The following is a 26,128-nucleotide window of genomic DNA, read 5'->3' as shown; positions in this document are numbered from 1 at the left end:
TAAAAAGTGGTATATATGCTGTTATCCAAGCAATATTAAAACACTAAAATCTAAGTATAAAAAAGGTTGTGAAGAAGACAAATTCTGTGGTTACATTGTCTAAGACAACTATCCTGGCCACTTCAAAAAAGACAATTTTATGAAAAATGCAGAAGATGGAGGGGGGCTGTTGTAGATTAAAAGAGACTAAATGCAATACTTGAAACTTATTTGAATCTCAAGTTGGAAAAAAATATACATATGTCATTTTGGGGACAGTGGGTGCAATTTATAGACTGTAGATAAGATAATTTGTGAATAATGTTTTTAAAAGTTTTAGTGTGATAATGGCATTGGTTTATGTAAGAGATACTCCTTATTCTGAAGAAACGGATGCTAAACTATTTAGAGGTGATGTCTGCAACTTAGTTTAAAATGGTTCTGGAAAAAAAAAGTATGTGTATAGAAAGAGAGGGTGTGAAAGCAAGCTTGTCAGAAATAACTGTCGGTTAATGTAGATGAAAGGCATATGGGTATTCATTGTATATTTTTCAACTTTTCTGTAGGTTTAAAATTTTTCAAAAGAAAATTAGGAGAAAACAGTTGGGAAGGAAATATACTGAAATATAAACAGCAGATATATTTGGGTAGCTTGAAAGAGACATCCATACTTTTTTCTTTCTATGTTTCATTGTTTCAAACTTTTTTCAGTATGTTTGTTATTTTTATAATTTATAGAAAATAAATTTAAGAAATGTCTGGGAAGCAATTCACATTTACAGAATTAACCACAGATTTACTCAATATTGATGCTTAAAGACAAGTTTCTATTAGCAATGTATTGAAGAAAAATAGAACTTCAGCAAACAGATTGTTTTCTAGTATAAATTGTGCCTTTTAGGGTGTACTATTTTAATTTTGTATAATTTATATATAAGCCAATGCAGAAATATACATATTTATCCATATTTGAGCTAAAATTATTTATATTTTATTTTGGAACAGGTTTTATGGACTTAAACAAGGCCCTGAAGATAGCTAGAATCTAGATAGGCAAAGGAGAGAAGTTTTTCTCTAGTGCAAGTAAATAGCATGGGCAAAAGCTTGGAGAAGAAAAAAATGTATAATATATTTGGGAGACTTTGAAGAAGCTAGCAGTATTGAAGGTTTGTACTGGTGAGCATTTGGTAGATAAGTGAGGGCCATACATAGAAATTTAAATACCAGAAGAAAAAAAAAGTTTTGGCTTTACCCTTTGGAGAATAGAAAGCTATTCAAAGCATTGGAATATTAAAGTGATATTAAGAAAGTATGTTATAGCATTTATCACTTACAGATAATAAAATTAGTCATTCCCTCCACAAAATAAAAAATGTCATAGTTCTGTGTAAAGTCAACTCAAAATGATCATATCTCTCTTCTTGAATATGTTCTTTCTCATTTTCTCATCCTCTACTTCAGGTTTGGTAACAAAGAGGAATACATGGCATTCATGAATGATTTTTTAGAACATGAATGGGGTGGAATGAAGCGCTTTCTTCTGGAGATCTCTAATCCAGACACCATCTCAAACACCCCAGGCTTTGATGGTTACATTGATCTGGGCCGAGAGCTTTCAGTTTTGCATTCCTTACTGTGGGAAGTAGTTTCCCAACTTGATAAGGTAAAGTAGGTTCATGGAAGATAGAGAACTTGCATGTACCTGAATTCTGGAAGAGTACCTATAGAGCAATAGCACTCACTCTTTCTAATTGAAAGCAACCTTTTACCTTGGAAATCTGAGAGGAAATGTTCATCACTTCTGAGTAAAATATGGGATCTACATCCATGAAATTCTAGAAAACCATGACATTATTAATATATTTTTTTAATAATATCTGAATTAATGGGGTATGTTTCTCTAAATTTATATATACAGAGTGCATATCTGAAAACTTGACTAGAAACTAATATATTGTTATATACAGCCTTATGCATGTCTAATAGGATGAGATGAAACTTCATATGGTAATTTCTAACAAAAGTGTAGACTTAGCTAAGAAAATACTAGGTTTATCATGTTTAAGTTACTTTACCCATGAAACAAATTTTTTTACTCTACAAGTCAGAGAGTTTCATGTAATTCTTAGTGCTAAAAGTTACTGTTTTCTTCCTTTACAGATGTGAATTAAGAATACAGAAAACAATTATTTTTAATCATTTGTTTGCTAAGAATTTTATTATATACCATACTAATAAGTAAATGTACATCATGCCAATCATTGTCTTCCTTCTGGAATTTTACAAAAAGGAATAAATTTGGTAGTAAAAAAATAGTCTAATGGAGTTTGGCTAGGCTGATTACAATAATTATTTATTGATGTTTTTGTTTGCTACAGGCACTTTATAAATATGTATGGTGTTATGTTACAGTAACTTCAAAAGACAGTTATTTTTCTGTGATAAGGATTTATTTGTTTTCCTCCACTTTCCTGTTGATAAAAATGCTATACCAGTAAAATTTGGAGGGAAATAAAACCTATTAACAAAGACTACTTTGCTGAGGAAACATAAATGGTAGTGTGTCCTCCAGTGCTTAAAACATTTGTAAAACAATAAACTGTTACTTATTCTTGAGGACCTTTTCTTCACTTTTAGAAATGCTAGCTAGATTTTTAAGTTGCAGCTATGCCAAAGGTAAATCCTTTTCATGTGAATCATAGCCCAACATTGTTGAGCAAGTAAAGGTATTCTTCAGATGGCATCTGTGCCTGTTTGAGTAGGGTAGAAGAGTCTGTTGATTGTTGAGAAGACAAAGACCCAAAGGCAACTATGTCAAACTAACAGTTGAAGGGACCCGTAAGGCCCCATGAGAATAAGAATTCCCTAAAGAAAAAAATAATTGAGATGGATAAAGAGTTAGTCTTTGTTGAATAACTGCATCTCAGTGGGATGCAGATTCAGTTATCATGTGAAATAGGCCTGGTTTATTCAGTATCAAGATCTTTTTAACAGGCTTTGCTGTGAAAACACTTTCTCCTTTTTAATCCTGGTTTGTTCCTGGGAACCAGGAATATATCTAGACATATCTCATAGAGAAAGTTGACCTGATTTTGCTGTTAAATTACACCAAAAATTGTCTTAACTGATGGAAACTCAGTTGGCAGTGGGTCAGGGTTTCCAAGATTGACTATGATAGTGGATGGCAGTATCATTTGTGTGCCCTGCAGTACTCTGGATTCCTGAATGCAGCACCTTGTATGTTGGCATGCATTTCTTTTCTCACATGATCCCTTTTCTTTGAAAGTTTTATCATACTAGCTGATCCTGTGGTCTTGAAGTTCTTTTGGTTAGAAGGAGTTTGGTTCTTCCCTTACCCTCCCCCACCTTGATTTACTAGACTCCCAAAGATTTAGTTTGCTTTGCATGCCTATTTTAGTTGGAATGGCATTAGTTTGCTAGTTTTGAGCATGTCTTTTAATTTTTATTTGCATAATCCTGATTTCGATTTCCTTTCTTTCCTCAATGTCTGCTGTACCTTGTTTCGCCTCCATTCATCTCGACGCCATGGTTCTGCTGCTCCATAACAATGCATTATGAACCTGCCACTCCCATATGCAAACACCTACCCTTCCCTCCAACCTACACCCCTCCATCAATGGCCATCGTTATGCCAAAAACAATCTGTGGTGGATGTCGCAATGCTTATTATCCAATTAGGGTGAAAATTCCTTCCTACAGGCGACCGTGGCAAAACTGGGGCCTCTCCCTCGTGTTCTTGCTGATATTACCAAGTCATTGACTAATCCAACACCAATACAACAGCAACTGAGACGCTTCACTGAGCATAACTCCAGTCCCAATGTCAGTGGAAGCCTCTCCTCCGGGCTGCAGAAAATATTTGAAGACCCCACTGACAGGTATGAAAGAGAGGATTTGACTAGTATCTCAGAGAAAGATAATGTTTAGATTTAACAGAAGTATATTTAACCTATGTGTTGAATTTACAAGTTTAAAATCATGAGTAATTGAAGACTCATCTGACCTGAGAGCAAGCAGTCCAATTATTTGTTATAATAATGCACAAGATCTGGGATAACTTCTTTTCTAGAGTGATAGTATGGAGAGTTACAATATATTCCACAGTATATTTTTTAAATTTCTATCTTGCTTAACGGAAAACTAAAGGTTTTATGAAATTGATGTTTCTATACATTTTAGCATTCAAAATCTTGAAGAACTCAGTTAAAACTATTTTGTAGCTGACTATGTGAGCCGGACAGGTAGACACAATGTATGCTTAGAATGTTTTCTGGATTGGTAAGACTTGTGCCTTTAGCAGGGACCTTTCAGTTGTGCAATCAGAACTTCTCCTCTTGAAGGTTTAGACAAGTATGAATTGGAATATTTGAGGAAGGTTTCAAATTTAACTAGGAAATTACTGGAATCCTGAAGACAGTGGTGGGTTGGTATCTACAATGTTACTCTCTACCCTCGGAGAAAAAGTAAAAATGCTGGATTTTATTCTGAGAATTGTAATAATTCCCTAATTGGATAAAATCTGAGTTTCCAAAGAAAAGGAAGTATCCACATAAGAACCTTCAGAGGAGTTTATATGCCTGAACTGAGTCATCTTAGCTATGTTGAATTTGTCTCAAGAGAAATTAAGTGTTCTTTCCTTTTCCACAGTGATTTGCATAAACTAAAATCTCCAAGCCAAGACAACACAGATAGCTACTTCAGAGGGAAAACATTATTGCTGGTTCAGCAAGCCTCCTCTCAGAGCATGACTTATTCTGAAAAGGATGAAAAGGAAAGTAGCCTTCCTAATGGTCGGAGCATCTCCCTCATGGACCTCCAGGACACTCATGCTGCTCAAGTGGAGCATGCATCTGTCATGCTTGATGTGCCTATACGCTTGACCGGAAGCCAGCTTTCCATAACCCAGGTGGCCAGCATCAAACAGCTGCGGGAAACCCAGAGCACTCCCCAAAGTGCACCCCAAGTGAGAAGGCCCCTGCACCCAGCCTTGAACCAGCCAGGTGGCCTTCAGCCCTTGTCCTTCCAGAACCCTGTCTATCACCTCAATAACCCAATTCCAGCAATGCCAAAGGCCTCTATAGATTCCAGTTTGGAGAACCTAAGCACTGCCAGTTCCAGAAGCCAAAGTAACAGTGAAGACTTCAAGCTCAGTGGGCCCAGCAATAGTAGCATGGAAGATTTCACTAAACGTAGCACTCAGAGTGAGGACTTCTCCAGGCGGCACACTGTGCCAGATAGACACATACCTCTTGCGTTGCCACGACAGAATAGTACTGGACAGGCCCAGATCCGAAAAGTGGACCAGGCTGGTTTAGGTGCCCGAGCCAAAGCCCCACCATCCCTGCCACACAGTGCTTCCTTGCGTAGCACCGGGAGCATGTCAGTGGCATCCGCAGCCCTGGTGGCTGAACCTGTGCAGAATGGGAGCCGGTCCCGGCAGCAATCCTCTTCGTCCAGAGAGAGCCCTGTTCCCAAAGTGAGAGCAATCCAGAGACAACAGACACAGCAGGTAGGTGCAAGTGCTAAAGGGGTCTGGCTTCTACTTGGTCTATCTGTTTATTTGGTTATTTATACATAACTAATTGTTAAATCCAATTGTTAACAAGATTTCCACTTAAAAGCAACCTTTCAATGGAAAGAGGAAAGGAAAAATTTGGGAGGCTTCTGCCCAGGTGAGACTGCAGAATGTAGTTTGACTCATCACACTTAGGCATCTAACAAACTGCAGGGGCCCCCTTCCTTCTCTTCAAGCAGCAGAGCTACTATCTCAGTTTGCACTTAGAACAAATCTGTGATGTTGAATGAATAGATACTTAAAATCTGTAGGCCAAAGCAACTATATTTTGGGAATCTGAAAATTAATTCTTCTTAATTTTTTTTCTGAAGCTTCCACAATAAAGGTTTGCATTCTGAGCCAAGAGTTAAATGTGACTGCTCTCCACTCCATCCCTCAACTCCCTGTGGAAATACAAAGTCCCATGTGCCTTTTCCTGGAAATGGCTACAGAAATAAAAACTTGAACACCTATAGAGTCAAAGTAAAGGAGAGAAGAAAAAGATAGATGCACAGGTGGAAAAGGAAGTATTCTAAACATTTGCAAGTCACTCACATTTCTGTTTACATGGGCACGCTCAGCTAGCATCACATCCAATCTTAATATAGAATTTTCTAATTTTTTCTTGACAAATAAAAAGCTGTGCCAAGAAATTAATCATTTCTTCCTCACATATTACATTTTGTTTTGTTTTTTTTAATTTTTTATTGCATTTTAGGTTTTGGGGTACATGTGCAGAACATGCAAGACAGTTGCATAGGTACGCACGTGGCAGTGTGTTTTGCTTCCCTTCTCCCCTTCACCCACATTTGGCATTTCTCCCCAGGCTATCCCTCCCCAGCTACCCCCCCCCCGCTGGCCCTCCCTTTTTCCCCCCAATAGACCCCAGTGTTTAGTACTCCCCTCCCTGTGTCCATGTGTTCTCATTTTTCATCACCCACCTATGAGTGAGAATGTGTGGTATTTCATTTTCTGTTCTTGTGTCAGTTTGCTGAGAATGATGTTCTCTGGATTCATCCATGTCCCTACAAATGACACGAACTCATCCTTTCTGATTGCTGCATAATATTCCATGGTGTATATGTGCCACATTTTCCCAATCCAGTCTATCATCAGTGGGCATTTGGGTTGATTCCAGGTCTTTGCTATTGTAAACAGTGCTGCAATGAACATTCGTGTGCATGTGTCCTTATAGTAGAACGATTTATAGTCCTTTGGATATATACCCAGTAATGGGATTGCTGGGTCAAATGGAATTTCTAATTCTAGGTCCTTGAGGAATCGCCACTGTCTTCCACAATGGGGTTGAACTAATTTACACTCCCACCAACAGTGTAAAAGTGTTCCTTTTTCTCCACATCCTCTCCAGCATCTGTTGTCTCCAGATTTTTTAATGATCGCCATTCTAACTGGCGTGAGATGGTATCTCAATGTGGTTTTGATTGGCATCTCTCTGATGACCAGTGATGATGAGCATTTTTTCATATGATTGTTGGCCTCATATATGTCTTCTTTCGTAAAGTGTCTGTTCATATCCTTTGCCCAATTTTGAATGGGTTTGTTTGTTTTTTTCCTGTAAATCTGTTTGAGTTCTTTGTAAATTCTGGATATCAGCCCTTTGTCAGATGGGTAAACTACAAACATTTTTTCCCATTCTGTTGGTTGCCGATTCACTCTAGTGACTGTTTCTTTTGCCGCGCAGAAGCTGTGGAGTTTGATTAGGTCCCATTTGTCTATTTTGGCTTTTGTTGCCAATGCTTTTGGTGTTTTGTTCATGAAGTCCTTGCCTACTCCTATGTCCTGGATGGTTTTGCCTAGATTTCCTTCTAGGGTTTTTATGGTGCCAGGTCTTATGTTTAAGTCTTTAATCCATCTGGAGTTAATTTTAGTGTAAGGTGTCAGGAAGGGGTCCAGTTTCTGCTTTCTGCACATGGCTAGCCAGTTTTCCCAACACCATTTGTTAAACATGGATTCCTTTCCCCATTGCTTGTTTTTGTCAGGTTTATCAAAGATTGTATGGTTGTAGCTATGTTGTCTTGCCTCCGATGCCTCTGTTTTGTTCCATTGATCTATATCTCTGTTTTGGTACCAGTACCATGCTGTTTTGATTACTGTAACCTTGTAGTATAGTTTGAAATCCGGCAGTGTGATGCCCCCCGCTGTGTTCTTTTTGCTTAGAATTGACTTGGCTATGCGGGCTCTCTTTTGGTTCCATATGAAGTTCATGGTGGTTTTTTCCAGTTCTGTGAAGAAAGTCAATGGTAGCTTGATGGGGATAGCGTTGATTCTGTAAATTACTTTGGGCAGTATAGCCATTTTCACGATATTAATTCTTCCTAACCATGAACATGGACTGTTTCTCCATCTGTTTGTGTCCTCTCTGATTTCGTTGAGCAGTGGTTTGTAGTTTTCCTTGAAGAGGTCCCTTACATTCCTTGTAAGTTGTATTCCTGGGTATTTTATTCTTTTTGTAGCAATTGTGAATGGCAGTTTGTTCTTGATTTGGCTTTCTTTAAGTCTGTTTTTGGTGTAGAGGAATGCTTGTGATTTTTGCACATTGATTTTATTTCCTGAGACTTTGCTGAAGTTGCTTATCAGTTTCAGGAGTTTTTGGGCTGAGGCGATGGGGTCTTCTAGGTATACTATCATGTCGTCTGCAAATAGAGACAATTTGGCTTCCTCCTTTCCTATTTGAATACCCTTTATTTCTTTTTCTTTCCTGATTGCTCTGGCTAGAACTTCCAGTACTATATTGAATAGGAGTGGTGAAAGAGGGCATCCTTGTCTAGTGCCAGATTTCAAAGGGAATGCTTCCATTGTTTGCCCATTCAGTATGATATTGGCTGTTGGTCTGTCGTAAATAGCTTTTATTACTTTGAGATACGTTCCATCAATACCGAGTTTATTGAGGGTTTTTAGCATAAAGGGCTGTTGAATTTTGTAAAATGCCTTCTCTGCATCAATTGAGATCATCATGTGGTTTTTGTTTTTGGTTCTGTTTATGTGGTGAATTACGTTTATAGACTTGCATATGTTGAACCAGCCTTGCATCCCCGGGATACATCCTGCTTGATCATGATGGATAAGTTTTTTGATTTTCTGTTGCAATCGGCTTGCCAATATTTTATTGAAGATTTTTGCATCTATGTTCATCATGGATATTGGCCTGAAGTTTTCTTTTCTTGTTGGGTCTCTGCCGGGTTTTGGTATCAGGATGATATTGGTCTCATAAAATGATTTGGGAAGGATTCCTTCTTTTTGGATTATTTGGAATAGTTTCAGAAGGAATGGTACCAGCTCCTCTTTGTGTGTCTGGTAGAATTCGGCTGTGAACCCGTCTGGACCTGGGCTTTTTTGTGTGGTAGGCTCTTAATTGCTGCCTTGACTTCTGACCTTGTTATTGGTCTATTCATAGTTTCAGCTTCCTCCTGGTTTAGGCTTGGGAGGACACAGGAGTCCAGGAATTTATCCATTTCTTCCAGGTTTACTAGTTTATGTGCATAGAGTGGTTTGTAATATTCTCTGATGATGGTTTGAATTTCTGTGGAATCTGTGGTGATTTCCCCTTTATCATTTTTTATTGCCTCTATTTGGTTGTTCTCTCTTTTATTTTTAATCAATCTGGCTAGTGGTCTGTCTATTTTGTTGATCTTTTCAAAAAACCAGCTCTTGGATTTATTGATTTTTTTGAAGGGTTTTTCGTGTCTCAATCTCCTTCAGTTCAGCTCTGATCTTAGTTATTTTTTGTCTTCTGCTGGGTTTTGAGTTTTTTTGATCTTGCTTCTCTAGCTCTTTCAATTTTGACGATAGGGTGTCAATTTTGGATCTCTCCATTCTCCTCATATGGGCACTTATTGCTATATATTTTCCTCTAGAGACTGCTTTAAATGTGTCCCAGAGATTCTGGCATGTTGTGTCTTCGTTCTCATTGGTTTCGAAGAACTTCTTTATTTCTGCCTTCATTTCATTGTTTATCCAGTCAACATTCAAGAGCCAGTTGTTCAGTTTCCATGAAGCTGTGCGGTTCTGGGTTGGTTTCTGAATTCTGAGTTCTAACTTGAGTCTGAGAGACTGTTATGATTTCAGTTGTTTTGCATTTGCTGAGGAGTACTTTACTTCCAATTATGTGGTCAATTTTAGAGTAGGTGTGATGTGGTGCTGAGAAGAATGTATATTCTGTGGATTTGGGGTGGAGAGTTCTATAAATGTCTATCAGGTTTGCTTGCTCCAGGTCTGAGTTCAACCCCTGGATATCCTTGTTGATTTTCTGTCTGGTTGATCTGTCTATTATTGTGTGGGAGTCTAAGTCTCTTTGTAAGTCATTAAGAACTTGCCTTATGTATCTGGGTGCTCCTCTATTGGGTCCATATATGTTTAGGATCGTTAGCTCTTCTTGTTGTATCAATTCTTTTACCATTATGTAATGGCCTTCTTTGTCTCTTTTGATCTTTGTTGCTTTAAAGTCTATTTTATCAGAGATGAGAATCGCAACTCCTGCTTTTTTTTTGCTTTCCATTTGCTTGGTAAATCTTCCTCCATCCCTTTATTTTGAGCCTTTGTGTATCCAAAGTTCTCGTATTGTGTTTTTCAGCTCCTTTAATTCATTCATATTCCTCTCTAAGTTATCCTTTCTTGTTATCATTTCCTCGAATCTTTTTTCAAATCTTTTTCAAGGTTCTTAGTTTCTTTGCATTGATTTAAAACATGTTCTTTTAGCTCACAAAAGTTTCTCATTATCCACCTTCTGAAGTCTAATTCCATCATTTCGTCACAGTCATTCTCCATCCAGCTTTGTTCCCTTGCTGGTGAGGAGTTTTGATCCTTTCTGGGAGGCGAGGTGTTCTGGTTTTGGGTGTTTTCCTCCTTTTTGCGCTGGTTTCTTCCCATCTTTGTGGATTCATCCGCCTGTCGTCTGTGTAGTTGCTGACTTTTCGATTGGGTCTCTGAGTGGACGCCCAGATTGTTGATGATGAAGTATTTCTGTTACTTGGTTTTCCTACTACCAGTCTAGCCCCTCCACTGTACGACTGCTGAGGTCCACTCCAGGCCCTGCTTGTCTGGGGTGCACCTATAGCAGCTGCGGAACAGTGAGGGATGCTACCAGTTTCTTTTTCTGCTATCTTTGTCCCAGAATGATGCCTGCCAAATGTCAGTCTTTTGGATATAGAGGGGTCAGGGAGCTGCTTGAGGAGACAGTCTGTACTTTATAGGAGCTCAAGTGCTGAGCTGTGAGCTCTGTTGTTCATTCCGGGCTGTTAGGCTGCTACGTTTAATTCTGCTGCAGCAGAACTCATAAAAAAAACCCTTTATTTCTCAGATGCTCTGTCTCGGGTGGGTTGGGGCTTTCTTTGTGAGTGTCCGTTGTGCTGTCCTGCCCAGCTAGGAGGCAGTCTAGTCACTATTTGCCTGCCGAGGCTCTGCCCTGCTGGTGTGAGGTTGGCCCTGTTGCTGCAGGCTCTGCCCTGCTGCTGCGGTCTCCGCCCTGCTGCCGCGGGGTATGCCCTGCAGCGGAGTCTCTCTGTTGTAGCAGGTTGTCTTGGCAATGGCAGGCTGCGTCAGCAGTGGGCATGTACCTCAGTAGGGGCGGATTGCCTCGGTAATGGCGAACGCCCCTCCCCCACGGAGCTGCACCATCCTGGGTTCAGCTGTGCCCTCAGGGAACCTCTCCACCGAGAGCGTTTGGAATCGCCGTTTTGTTTGTCCCACTGCGCTACCCGAAACGCTGTTTCCCTGGAATCTCCTGGCCTGGCTCACTGTCCAAGTCCCGTTCAGTCTCAAGTTCAGCCTTCTCAAGTCTCAGATTGCCAGTTCAACAGGGCACCCGAACCAGTGCGCTTTGTGTGGAGCGCTGTGTAGCGCCGCTGCTCTACAGCGCCAACCGCCGGCTGCACTGGCTGCCAGCTGCACCAGCCAAAACCTCTGCCTGGCGTCCCGCATCTCTTTTATACCTGGGAATTTCCCCGTTCTGTGGGCAACAAAGATCCATCTGGAAATGTGGCCCTGATTCACCCTCTCTGCACATTCACCGAGAGCTTCAATCCTGGGTTGTTCTCACTGTGCCATCTTGAGTCCCCCTCATATATTACATTTTGAAGTATCAATACATATTTTCCCTTTGAAACAAACTAGTGTTAAATATATATATACACACACACACACACACATATAATTTTTTCATATATATAATATATATATCTTTATATATCTTCCATCTAAAAATATTTTTCTCCTAAAAAAGCATTGTTTTGTTGAATTTATTTTTTTAAACTTAATTATAGTGCTAGAAAATAGTTCTGTGACAAATCCTTTTCTGCAGCAAAATAACTGGGCAGGGAGACTGTAATGAATCCCAGTTTGTATCTGTAATATATTTGCATCTTTACAGTTTAGGCTCTTACTGGTATGGCTGCTTCTGCCTCCAGTCTGCTGTGAGCAGAGCCGCCTTGCCACTACTTTGATTATTTAAAATTGGAATATTTCTAGAATCCTTGGATATAGAAACAGAAGAAGGGATGAAAAGCATGACTAACTTAAGCTGTTTCTGGAAGCAGACTTCCGGGGCTAACCTCCTAGCTGGTCATTCTTTACTGAGAAATACAGTTTATCTAAAGTCTTATATTTTTTATTTTTATTTTGTTGTTTTTCCCAAAATTTCACCAAATCATTTGATTTAATAAGCACTTTTATTTAAAGAAAAGGAAAAATACATATCTTTTATGTGTATCATATGTATTTTTATATGTAAATGTGTGTATATATAAACATAAAATGTATGTGTTAGGAGACTTGTGTTAGGAAACTATCAGTCTTCTCACCTTATTGTGAAGTAGTTTCCTCACATTGCTTTTGTGCTATACTCTAGTTGAGATCAACTACTTTCAGAGAATTAAAGTGTTTATGGAGGAGAAGGGAAAAATACATAATTTTAGAAATTGAATACTGTGTAGACTACATAATTTTAGGAATTGAATACTGTGTAGAAGCAAGTAATCTACTCAGGGACTTAGAGCAGCACAAGGGCACTAAAGATAAAACAGGGTTAGCGAAGAGCATGAGATCGGCAGAGAAGGACAGGACAGGGAAAGTGTCCTTCACCTGCTTTTCAAAAGTGTACTTAGAAACCTCAGTCCTGTACAGAAAAGGAAAATAAAGATTCTTTTTTTCTTCCTTTTGCTTACCCATTCCTTCTGTATAATGGAGTCCTCAGTGACTGAGGGCCCATGACTCAGGCTGGTTGTTTATTAATATTATAAATTAAATAGCCTTTTTTGTGCTCATCTGGAACCAATTGTCATTTATAACATTTTTCCTTTAGGAAAATATAATACATAATGCATAAGCACATAATACATGCTTCTGTGGGTTATGAATAGAGGGTTGCCTGGATGGATGGGGAGCAGGAAATGCATGCAGTCTCCAAACAACAAATATAAAATTTAATTTTTGTGTCACAACCATTAATGCATCGGGGAAATATTTTTTGGCGTGAAGTGGAGTACAAACAGTGAGATGTCCAGGTACAACTTTGAATATTCATTTCTGTTTATACATTTGCTGGTATTGCCACTGTCGTATCAGTTGAAGCATAAATCACTGTATTTTGATTGCTCAAGTTTCTGTTTTTTTCTACACTGGTTTTTGGTTTATTATTTTGAACTTACATCGTTATTTATTTATTTATTTTAAAACAGTCTTACTCTGTCACCCAGGCTGTAATGCAGTGGCGCGATCTCAGCTCACTGCAACCTCCACCTCCAGGGTTCAAGCAATTCTCCTGTCTCAGCCTCCTGAGTAGTTGGGATTACAGGTGCTCACCACCACATGTGGCTAATTTTTTTTATTTTTAGTAGAGACAGGGTTTCACCATGTTGGCCAGGCTGGTCTCGAACTCCTGACCTCAAGTGGTCTGCCTACCTCAGCCTCCCAAAGTGCTAGAATTACAGGCATGAGCCGCTGAGGATGGCCTTGTCTTTTATTTCTTATATTTCTGTTTCTTGCTTGCTTTGTTCATCTCACTTCCATGAAGCCTCTGAAGTTCTATATAATCAGCACATTTTTAAGGCAAATTCCTTTACATATTTTAATTGCAAATTGTGTGGGGAATTCTCTCCCAGAAACTAGAGGAGTTCTTTGTGGGAGTTGTTCTGTAGGCGGCTGTAATTATCAGTGGCTTTGTCCCATGCAAATTCCATTTATATTTTCCCACAAAGGAGCGGCCATTGTCGGCAGAGTAGCTGGCTTCAGCCTTCTACATCTAATGAGTAGGAAGAAAATAAAATCCTAGTAAAACAATTTACAGATAAATTTTTTTCAAGAAACTGTCTTAATTTTTTTACTAATTTCAGCTTCTGTTTAAATTGCTTTTTTCTTATTTTTCTATTTCTTTTTGATGAATCATGTACTTTATACAAATGATAGACTTTAGGTATAATACAAGTCGTTCAGATTTAGCATGTTTCCTAATCTTAGAAATTTGAATTTGATGAGGCCTTTTAAAACAGGTAATTGTCAAGCCTGTTAGTATGATGCTGCAGTGTTCACATATGGATTTGCTGAACTCTCTCCTAACCAACCTCTTCAAGAACTCTCAGAGTTTACGTAATAATTTAATCAGCCCTTTCATTGGTGTTGATAACAGAAGTGTTATTCATTTATGGGACTCCGACTATTGCACACTATGAAGCTGAAACCAACTGGTCTTGTTTATATCTAGTAAATACTAGCAAGGAACAGGGAACTAGCCTCAGCATAACCAGGCTATGACTAATTGTATCAGTGAAACTGCTTTGTCAGGCTCTTTTGCCCTAAAGCATAACTATTTTTCCAGGGAAACCCTATACAGCTTTATCTTGAAAGAAAGATATTCCTCATGGGAATTCCTGTTTCTTTTCTTTTTTATTATCTTTGATGATCATGTTGAAAGTCAGTGGTTACAAATTCTCTTTCTAAGGCTATTTCTAAGCAAGATGGGATCTGAACCACTTCCTCCTCCCTCAATTTCTTGGACTGTAAACTAGAGATATTTTTTGCTTTTTATCTGGCTTATTAGGAGATGGAACAATCATTGAAAAGAAGCCTCAAACGTAGAATATTCTTCTCTTAATAATAAATTATATTTTAGTAATGAATTCTAAAGATAATCCAGAATAATAAAATAAGAGTAATACTCATAAGACCAAGAATATATATAAAAGATAGTATATAGTTTTTTCATTTGAAGAACATATTACAACAGAAAAAATCCTGAAACAAAAATTACCTGTTTCCTTTCAATCCAGCACAATAAATATTTTTTATTTATTCAGTATTACTTTCCAGCCTTTTTACAATTTTGTGAAGGTTATATCATTAACAGAAGGAATAGTTAGGATTGATCTATTTTGTCACTTTAATTTTTATTATTTTGACCACCACCATATGCCAAGCAAAGTGCTAGGATGTATTAGGAAGTGGCTGAAAATAAGATTTGGCCAAAAAATTGGAATAAACTTGGAATGCCCAGTTCCCATTACAATTTCTTGTAATTCATTGCCCATTATGTTAGTCTTTCTGAAGATACTGTAGCTACCACTATCACCAGTGGATTGAACCAACTCTTGATTGTACTACTTCTCACTTATCAGTTAAGCCTAGATTATCCTAAAGTGGTTTCTTGTTGTCGTTGTTTAATATGGTTTTAGGGGCTAAGAACTCTCCTTGGTATGTTTTTAGGAATACCATTAGTTTGCAGTGCATGTAAGGGCACTTGACAAATAGTTACCCATAACAAATCACAGGGAAAGTAAGTTCATTTAAGCAACGTCTTGTTAACTATATAAACAAGTAACAAATTCAAAACAGTAAAGTTATTGTTAGTTTTAGTGTTACTTTATCTCAAACTGCTATAGAATAGAAAAATCCTGGTTTCACAATAAAGCAGCTTTTCCATGCCCTCTGTGCTAAAGGGATCAGATTGTAAAACTAAAATGTCATTTCGCTTCTTTAAATTCTGACATTCTGTTAATTTTTTAAGACCTAATGTTACAGTCTTTTGCTTCCAGGTCCACATATATCAAATATAAACCTAAACCCTTATTACTACTATTTTATTTACCAATACTAAAGCAATTTATTGTGCTCTGATCTTAAAATCCAGTGGGAGGAGAACTATAGTGTGGGTGTATAAAGTATCTTACAGTTTACAAATTTTTACATGCTATCTCATTGTTTCTCATAATAACTTGATATGTGCAGTTATTATTTAACTTTTACAGATGATACTATATCGGAAAGGCCAATATTCCCACAAGTGTGAGTTTCAGAATTATTTTAGTGTATGCAAGATACTTATTTAATTAATCATGTGATTATTTTAATAATTAGAAAAATATATAACTATTAAGATAAAAATATACCTATAAATATTAAAATGTATATAATAGCTGACTTATTATTTTGCTGATATTGTTTAGCACAAGGGCTTAGCTAACTAAAAGAAGGTTATCTTAAATGAGGACACAGGGAGGGGAACAACACTGGGGCCTGTCAGGGAGGGTGGGAGTAGGGGGTGTGGGGAGAACTTTAGGAAAAAAAGCTAATGCATGCTGGGCTTAATACTTTAATTATGGGTTGATAGGTGCTGTAAACCGTCATGGCACACATTTACCTGTTTAACAATCCTGCACATCCTGCACATGTACCCCAGAACTTATAAATAAATAAAATAATTTAGTATATATAAAATAAAAATAATGGTTGTTTTAAAAGACAAAATTAGTAACTCTATCAGTGATAATGTGGTTATGATAAAAATAATGAAAGTGATACAAAAATAAAGTATAAAAAACACACCTACATACTATAGTGGTGGAAATAGACTTTTATATACTAAGAGTTACTAAAATTTAAGACATGTTTATATGTTTCTAGATCCACTGGAGAAAATGGCTTTATAGAAGAAATTTCTAGAAGTTCATTTACAGCTGCTTAGTGTGTGCATGTCTGTTTATATAAACTATACACATCCATCCATGAAGCTATTTTTATTGATATGGATCTGTAATCTGTAAATTTAGGCATGAAGCTATTTTTATTGATATACATTTATCTATAATCTGTAAATCAACTAAACCAGATCCTTCTTCACACCTTTAAGAAATGTCCCTGTGTTACTTTTGCATGTGTAAGTCTTAAAGTCTCTCCCAACCCATCTCTGATAATCTTTTAGTCTCTGTAATCAATCTTTTAATCTGGTCTTTCTCACTCTCAAGTTCATCAAAATACCCCTTCTTTTAAAATATTTATTTAGAGTTTAACTGGGTTCTATTTCACAATGATATGAAGATCCTTCAGTTGTAATGTCTGTGATGGGAGAGGAAATGCCCTTCAATTATGAAATTCTAGAATTCTGGTCTTCAAAATACAAATCCCTCTAATTATAAAAGGCTAACTCACATACCAAGTTTTGCACTCTCTCTCTCGCATGCACTCTCTCTCTCTCTCAGGCATGACAGAGGGGAAAAAATTGTGTATTTCCACTATGGCTTGTGGAAAAAGGGCTAATGTTGAGTAGCCTAATATGAACTGTAATATCTAGGGCCAGTTTTCGAAACATAAAAATAGTAATTACCGACATCTAACCTTTCTGCACTCTGAAGTTTCCAAAGAATTTTCACATATATTATGTTATCCTCACAGCTCCCTATGATATGATCAAGATAGGTGGTGGTGGTGGTAATGCTGATGTTATTTCTATTCAGTAGATTAGGAAAATAGTATTTAAGAGATTAAGTGAGTTAACTACTCAGTAGCAGAGTTGCAACTCTCTTACTTGAGTGTCAAGAATTCTGGACCCTGTGTATCTGTATTGGAAAAGGACAACTTACCTAACTATCCTAACTTGGGTAGACTACCCAGTATCTATCATTTTGATCCTTTTTCAAGAAATTTTCTGGTATAAGGACTCTTGAGTGGGCTTAATCTATCACAAAGTCAGTGTTCTGTAAAGATAACCAATATCACTTGTCCTTCTCTTTCTCTAAATTATTAATATGAAAACTAAGTAGATTGGTGCAAAAGTGATGGCAAAAACCACAATTGCTTTTGCACAACCTATTTGGCATTCTGTGTGCCAAATATATAAATGGGCACTTTGTGAGTTTGTTTAGCACTAATCAGTTTTTTGATTTCTGATTGTCTCTGGGTTAAACAGATGTTTTGACCATCAAGTTAAGCTTTCTTCCTCTTATTTTATCATCCATAGACTTTTATGGCAGAGATCATTTATTAATTTCGCAGGCAGTATGTTATGTACCAGCATTTGGGCCACTGGGCAAATTAACAATTTTAAGGCTTTGGCTTTCTTTAGAGGGAGAATAAGGCTGCTTCTTGGGTATGAAGTATACAACTTTCTATTCAGAATAGTTGGCACTTATACAAATGGATATTCTCTTTTCCTACCCCTAACCTTAGCATTAGTAAAATAATACTTAAAGCTAAGAGCATTTATTAGAAAACTGAGAGATCACAGTTAACGTCTTCCAAGAATAGCTGTTTTGAAACATAGCATGTGGGTAAGCTGTTAGCCGAGATGCTAATAACTGTTTCTGATGCAGGTTCAGTCACCTGTGGACTCTGCCACAATGTCCCCAGTAGAGAGAACAGCAGCGTGGGTTCTGAACAATGGGCAGTATGAAGAGGATGTGGAAGAAACTGAGCAAAATCAAGATGAAGCCAAGCATGCTGAGAAGGTAGAACCTAGTCCGCTTCATCTACTTACTGATCCCCAAATGATAGGCCACTAAAAGAGTTATCTAGCTAAGAACATAAACTCCTCCCACCCCCATCTTCATCTCTACCCCTTATATTAATCGTCCTATACATATCTCTGTAAAATGGATCTGTGGGGCGTGTGTGTGTGTGTGTGTGTGTGTGTGTGATTATACATGGAAAATGTTCATTTTGCTAGGGGGTGGCAGTTAGCTACTATTTTCTTTTTAATGTAGATGCCTTAATCAAGGGGATACTCTGCTATTCATTTCTAGTCATTTTAGGTAAGTATTTTGTGTTTTTATAAACTTGTTGGTCTTCACCCAAGGACAAAATTACCCTAGGGCAAGACGTCTTTATCTTGGTAACAATTTGGTTTTGGTTTTAGGGTTTTTTTTACCTTTTCTGGATAACGAATGTGTAGCTCTATAAATGACTGTTAAGGACATTATCTATTGTTTAGAGTTTGTTGTTTTTGTTTTTTAATGAAAAGTTGACATGGGGAAAGGGGTTATCAAACCAGAACCTGGATATCATGTATAGCATTATATTGTTTGTCAATGAGACAATTAGCTTTTTTTATCAGCATGATAGTCCTGTGTACTCAAACCCCAGCCACAGCAACTACAGTACAGGAAAGGGTCATGTAACTAATTGAGTCACTGAATTTATGTAAAGCTTCTTAGTGAGAACACAGACATGTATGTTCCAGCAAGCAATACCAAATTGGGCAGGTGAGTCATACTGTGAAAATGGGCCAAGAAGAAACAGTAATTGGTCCTGGAGAACATGTAGGCCTTTGTTTAGCTCTTGTGACTGGAAAGCAGCAATAACCTCTGCCATGAAAGTTTATTTATTGATTTAGGAGCTTAACATTATAGAAATGTTACTTGTTCTCTTTAAGGGCTGATTCTAGTAGAACAAAGGAATGGCAGTCTGATGAGCTAAAACACATCAGAGATCCTACGGTACAGATAATGATGCAGAATCTTTTTCTCTTGTAGACAACTGACTTTTGGCTTATTTTAAGTGATTTGTCAGACTTTTAAGTACTTCATCTGATTTTTGCCCACTTTCATTTGATGCCATCACAGATTGGATGTGGCTTGCAGCAATGGTAGCTTAATGTAGAGAGAGATACATACATAGGTAGAATTTGGAATGCCACGTAAAGATTAAAAATGTAATTTTAGTAAGGAAGGCAATCCTCCATTAGCATTTATGTCAGTGGATAATTTTAAAGAATATTAGGAACAGTATAGGAAATGACAGCACAGCCAGCATCTAGCTACATTGCTTAGGGTTTCTTTTGTTAAATAAATAAATAAATCACTAATTTCTAAAAGCAGTGTAACTCCAGTTTTTCTCTCCTTGCCTCCTCTGCCCTAGTATGAACAAGAAATTACTAAACTGAAGGAGCGCCTAAGAGTGTCCAGCCGGCGACTGGAGGAATATGAACGCCGCTTGCTGGTGCAGGAGCAGCAGATGCAGAAGCTGCTGCTGGAATACAAGGCCCGACTGGAGGACAGTGAGGAGCGGCTCCGAAGACAGCAGGAAGAGAAAGATAGCCAGATGAAAAGCATCATCAGCAGGTTAGACATCACCTGGCAGCAGATGTGGGCTAGTTAGGAAGACAAAGAATTGAGGAGATGATCCACAGAATCCTGAAGGAATGGCAGCAAAAGCCTTTTTTATCTTTGTGGTACTCAGTTCAAATGTGATGATTGACTGTATCTCTTAAAATATCCTGAATATGAGACCTTGGCACTTCCTGTGAAGATAAAGATAATCTGTTTGTCTTTAACCATAACAATTAGAAAACATTAATACTAGGTGGTTTACTTGAGAAATCTTAGAGGAGAACTGGGTTTTAAAAATGTAAATATCAGGCTGGGCATGGTGGCTCATGCCTGTAATCCCAGCACTTTGGGAGGCCGAGGCAGGTGGATCACCTGAGTTCAGGAGTTTGAGACCAGCCTGACCAACATGGAGAAACCTCATCTGTACTAAAAATACAAAAAATTAGCCAGGCATGGTGGCGCATACCTGTAATTCCAGCTACTTGGGAGGCTGAGGCAGGAGAATCACTTGAACCCAGAAGACGGAGGTTGCAGTGAGCCAAGATCACACCACTGCACTCCAGCCTGGGCAACAAGAGCAAAACTCCATCTGAAAAAAAAAAAAAAGTAAATATCCAATGCCCAAGACTAAATTAATCTTTCAAAATGAGTCCAGAAACATGGAAAGGAATTTTATGGGATATCTTTGGGACCAGAGGACCTCTTTTGAGAGTGCTACAGATACCAAGGGAAAATAAGGGAGGGGTCATTTTTTACCAAACACTTAACATAACACTGGCCATGGGACACACACTTTTCTAAGCACTTTACACATAATAGTTTGTTTAATCTTTATCACAGCCTCTACTATACATTGTTGTTATTCTCATTTTACAAATAAACAAGCAACAAATTCATTAAGTCACTTGTCCAAGGTCACATAGTGATGCACCAGGATTTGAATCCAAGCAATCTGACTCCAGATTTCATGCTCATAACCACTATGTCTCAATATTTGTAAAGTGCTATGGACAGGTCAAGTAAACAGAACTGTTTGTTGTTTTAATAGTGTGGAGGTAATTGATAGCCTTTCTGAGAGGTATTTAGGTAGACTGGCAGAATTAAACATCAGTGAGTTAAAATGTGAATGGCGGACAGAAAACAAACTAGACATATAAGTGTAGAGTACTCACTGAGGAAACAGCCGTGCAAGGGAAGAGAAAGTGGGCCAGATTTAGGGTAACTTGAGATAAGAGAGGGTTGTTTGGTTTTCGTTGCTTGGTTTGATATTTTAAGATGAAATAAGTTGTGCTCAGGAAGGAATCTGAGAGAGAAGAGGAGGAAATGATTATGGGGTTACTGTTCCAAAGGAGATGAAAATGTGTGGGATCTAGGCAAAAGGAGAAAAATCAACCTTAGATGTCTTCTTCCAAGGTGGCGGAGAAGAAAGAAGAGATGGTTGCAGGTGTCTTATTAGGAAGGACAGAATATTGACTGTGCTGAATTTTGAGTTTTCTTGTTCTCTACACTAGCTAGCTCTCTCTTTGAAGATGCTGATATTTCCTTCCTGCCACATTCTAGGCTAATGGCTGTGGAAGAGGAACTGAAGAAAGATCATGCTGAGATGCAAGCAGTTATTGATGCAAAGCAGAAAATAATCGATGCACAGGTAAGCAGGTTTTGAATCTAATAGAAGGCACTTGTTTATTACAACAATTATTTCCTGACTTCTCACCCTTGCAAATGCCAAGGCAGTTACCAGAAAATGGGTCATTGAAAAGTTCTCGACATTACCTTTTGAAGACTAAATGAGTGTCTTTGTGACCTTCATTATTTTTGCTTTCTTTCACTGGTGACAAGTCTGTTTACTCAGCCAAGTATTAGCGTGTTTATTGCAGTTGCTTGACACATCTCAACCTAGTGCATGATGGGGTTTGCTTCTTTCCTTATGGAAAGGAGGGCATTTTCTAATGGGGTAATTGTGAAAAGTGCACTGCATGTGTCTGGCTTGTGACCTCCACTGACCATTGCTTGGCTGTGCTGTTCACGGTCTTGTCAGTCACGTCCACTGCCATCAACCTTTTGCCCCAGACAGTAATGGAATTGCCGGGGAAAGACAAGGTTGTAAAAAGGTACCTTTCCTTGTTATTCTTTTGGCTCAGGGTTTAGCATTGCTGCTTGGAATGTGCTTGGCTGCTCTTCTTTGTTGGTGCTGTGCTTAGAGAGCCTCTTTTGATAACACTTTAAAAAAAGACAAGATTGTTGAAATCGGAACCTAGGCTTCTGCTCACTGTAGCTTACACCTGTGACACCAATGAGATAAAGACTGCCAAGAGCACCTCATAGGGACACGTCAATGATTAGAGCAAAATCCAGGAGGCAGGAAATATTTCTAACTCCTTTTTTATTTTATCATTGCAAAATATGGTTGTATTTCTTAGAGTGAAACAAATAACAAAAAGCAGGTACAGTGTTGATAGTTTTGATAGTGGCTGATCTAGCCACTGAGTGTATTGCTTCCCTGAAGATAGCCTATCCAGGTTTGCATTTTTTTCAACCTTAAATACCATATCATATCCCTAAACTGTGGGAAAAAAAAGAGCAAGGATTTTATGCATGGATGGCGTACTCCCTTCTCTAGGTATCAGCTAGTAATCAACATATTTTAGAGCCCTCAGTATTCTTAAACATGTACTTAACAGTCTAGTTTCCTTACAGAGTCCATGTGAAATGGGGTTTATTTTTCAACAAAATTGAGAGTGAGGCTGAAAGCACAGTCATGGAAAGAATGCTTCATGGGCCTCATACTCCTTTAAACACACTAGACTTGGAAGTCAAGTGAGAGTTGTGATGATGCTCTCTCATCAGCACAGCTCCTTAAAATATGTTGAATTCTTGAACTCTATAGTTTCTGGATACATAGACATGCTGAGAATCAGAAGAAAGGTCTGTAGTAATTATCTTACTTGGTCCTTTGAAAGAAATCTTTTTACATGTCCCCAGGGTAGGTGAAGTAAGGGTAGTGGAGACTAAGCCATCTCACCATTCATACTACAAAATTCATCCCAGAGACTGAAGAAAAACTGCCTGGATAAACAAGGCAATTGAGTCAGGAAAACTAACGTTGGTAGATTTTCACTTTTGAAATTTTAATATAACAATCTAAAGCAAGGAGAGTTCTATTAATAACCACCAGGAGAGATGGTACTACCAATGAGATAGAACAGACTTTAAATAATTTCAACTGGTTTAAAAGTGTCAGTCTTGGCCAGGCAAGGTGGCTCACGCCTGTAATCCCAGCACTTTGGGAGGCTGAGGCAGGCGGATTGCGTGAGCTCAGGAGTTCAAGACCAGCCTGGGTAGCATGGTGAGACCCATCTCTACAAAAAATGCAAAAATTAGTCAGACGTGGTGGTTCATGCCTGTAGTCCCAGCTACTTGGGAGGCTGAGGTGGGAGGATAGCTTGAGCCCAAGAGGTCAAGGCTGTGGTGAACCATATTTGCGCCATTGCACACCAGCCTGAGTAACAAAGTGAGACCCTGTCATGAAAAAAAAAAAAGTAATAGTCTTAAGCAGAGGGAGCTTGGGTGTGCCACAGTTGTGGTTCTGTACCCAGGCTGACGGGACAGCCTCATGATTAGCTCCTGAAGATTTCTACCCCATCCCCTAATTTGACATTAGGGCTAGGCAACTGAGTATAAAGCAGAAGTCACCTGCTAGGCATAGAAGGTAAAAGCCAGGGAGGGAATCTCCTTGATTAGGGCTCAGATGCTCTGGAAAGTACAAACTTTCTCTCAGTTAACCAGGAGGGTGTCATATGCAGGAATGGGAAAAATGTTATCCTCAAACTGTCAAACTGGTGGTCTGGCTAAGCTAGTTAATATTTTGAGTCTGCACTTCAAGACATTGGTTTTGAAATGGTTTGGTTCTCTGGACTGTTTTGATACAATCAAGGGACCTTTCATAGATGAATATCCGGCTGCTTCCATTAACCACTCAACAGCAAGGACCACTCTCAACTAATGAATCAAATCATACTGGGATTGATTAAATATAATAAATTACCTACTCAAACACAGATGTTACTATATAATAAATTATTCTACCAGAGGCCCACTATGGATCCCTAAAGAATAGTTGGGATCAGCCACTAGACTATATTCAGAAAACCTCTGCACCCTGCATAGCACAAATCCTAAACACTGTAGTTAAATTTTAAAAAATCATAGTGTCCTTAAAAGGGATGTTTCTCAACTCCAGGTGTTGGCTTACTGATACATTTAGATCTTATTATAGCAAAAGACTTTAAATATCCTTTGGCATTCTTTGTAATGAATGACTTTTATATCAGATCCTTTCTTTGTAAGGATGAATCTTATCTCTTAAGTGAATGAGGGAGCAGAGCAGCCCTTCTGGCATCATTTAATAGAATGAAGACATGTTTGGGGTGAAAGCTTCCCAGAAAAGTAACTCATAAATTTTATGTCAACACTTCCCAAAATACTACCAGCCAGGTGCCCAGTGAACTGGTTTTCATCTCTCTCAGTAGCCCTGTGCCCCCACCAGGAAAATCTTGTCCCTGAATTCAACCTCTGCTTCTCCTTGAGTGATTTCATGCTACAGAGCACAGGCCTGCATCCGCCACTTTCTAACAGGAACTGCAAAAGGATAAGCACTCCTTTGGTGAGTGGCAGAAGCACCTGTCCTGGACTTTGTAGCTTCTCCGTAAGCATCCTAGTGATGATCATAAGGATCCATTTCTTAAATAGCAAACCAGAGAATGTGCCACCTTTCACCCCTGACTGTGAGGAGACACTAGCTCCAGAACCTCTCTATGTGACTCAGCTTTTCAAGAGAAAAGCTTCCTCCTATGAGAAGCAAAGCAGCTGCCTAGTTACTGTTGCAAGTGATATCTCCGCTGTGTTAAATTACAGGTCATAAATGGAGATGAGATTATTCAAACAGGCAAGTAAACCCTGCGTCCGTTCTCTAGCTGAGCAGTTCCCAGCCCTGGCCCAGTGCACTGGCCTCCTACACATTCCAGCTCCTGCCATTCCCCACATGGAAATCCTTCCTGTCAGGCGTGGACTAGATTGCTTTCCCTTACAATCCAGGCAGAATTTAAATGTCAGAGCATCTTTTGCCAACTGAACTTGACTTTCATAAGTCTCTAATTGATTTTTTTTTCTTACATTTTTGTTTTATTTTGAGAGGTTGGCAGTAGGAGGAATTACAAAGGGAATTTCTTTATGTGGAAACTTTCAGCTGTTTAGTAGGGGCGTTGTATAGCAACACTTGTTACCTTTTTAGGCAATAAGTAATTACAGTCATTCTTAGCCTTCTTTTTGACCCTTTAAAAATCAAATTTTTCATGAATGACTGATTTATTTTTGGATGAACTCTAGAGAATCCTAATGTCCTTAGTATCGAGACTTTATAATTTATCCCAATTCTGAAATATCTTTTCTTTAGTCATTCAAGAAATTATTAGTTACTCAGTTTAGAGATAGATCATTCCTAATAATGGGGGTGGAGAGGAGGGAATATCATATTTAGCTCTTATCTCCTGTTTTCTAGTGTTCACTGGCCAGTTCTTACCTATTGGCTTTTGAAAGATCTATATTTGTTATCCTAGTAGACTTCATTGGCTATAATTTTTTAAATAACTTTTTTTTTTTTTGAGACGGAGTTTCACTCTTGTTACCCAGGCTGGAGTGCAATGGAGCGATCTCGGCTCACCGCAACCTCCGCCTCCTGGGTTCAGGCAATTCTCCTGCCTCAGCCTCCTGAGTAGCTGGGATTACAGGCACGTGCCACCATGCCCAGCTAATTTTTTGTATTTTTAGTAGAGACAGGGTTTCACCATGTTGACCAGGATGGTCTCGATCTCTTGACCTCATGATCCACCCGCCTCAGCCTCCCAAAGTGCTGGGATTACAGGCTTGAGCCACCGCACCTGGCCCAATAATTTTTATTTTTAAAAAGCCTTGCAGCTCTTTAGTTTTGCCTATCCTTGAAATGAATTACTTTACCAAAACAGAAAGCATCTTAGACTAGATGAATGGCTCGTTAATAACGCTGATTTTGTGTATCTTACCACATGAGTTCTCCATCAGGGAAAGAAGGATTTTTTTTTTTTTTTTTTAGTGATAATGACCAGCAAGAGCTGCTATGTTGTTGTTTCTTTTTTTAATATGCTTTTGAAACTGTGACAACCAGCACTGCTGTCTTACAGATCCTACTCTCCTGCCCCCAGGAAGCAGGAGA

At 38.5% G+C, this 26,128-nt stretch overlaps 1 protein-coding gene across 14 annotated transcripts in view; it reads left to right on the top strand.

Annotated features, from left to right (window-relative positions):
* RASAL2 (RAS protein activator like 2) overlaps positions 1 to 26,128 on the top strand; it is a 385,295-nt gene that overhangs the window by 351,994 nt on the left and 7,173 nt on the right. For 4 of the 14 annotated variants that reach the window (XM_008984955.5, XM_078356227.1, XM_078356225.1 and 1 more), the window contains 7 exons: positions 1,441 to 1,642; positions 3,700 to 3,878; positions 4,648 to 5,509; positions 18,148 to 18,282; positions 19,691 to 19,893; positions 21,442 to 21,529; positions 24,796 to 24,826. In XM_008984955.5, the coding sequence (XP_008983203.1) occupies positions 1,441 to 1,642; positions 3,700 to 3,878; positions 4,648 to 5,509; positions 18,148 to 18,282; positions 19,691 to 19,893; positions 21,442 to 21,529; positions 24,796 to 24,826 (1,700 nt within the window). Of the gene's footprint in view, positions 1 to 1,440; positions 1,643 to 3,678; positions 3,879 to 4,647; positions 5,510 to 18,147; positions 18,283 to 19,690; positions 19,894 to 21,441; positions 21,530 to 24,795; positions 24,827 to 26,128 lie in introns of all 14 variants that reach the window. The other 10 variants (XM_008984953.5, XM_017966069.4, XM_054247881.2 and 7 more) reach the window with 3 other exon arrangements.

The sequence above is a fragment of the Callithrix jacchus genome, chromosome 18, assembly GCF_049354715.1.
Source record: "Callithrix jacchus isolate 240 chromosome 18, calJac240_pri, whole genome shotgun sequence".
In the NCBI taxonomy this organism is placed as follows: Eukaryota; Metazoa; Chordata; class Mammalia; order Primates; family Cebidae; genus Callithrix; species Callithrix jacchus.
Note: the sequence above shows the minus strand (reverse complement) of the source record. Positions and strands in the feature narration are given on the sequence as shown.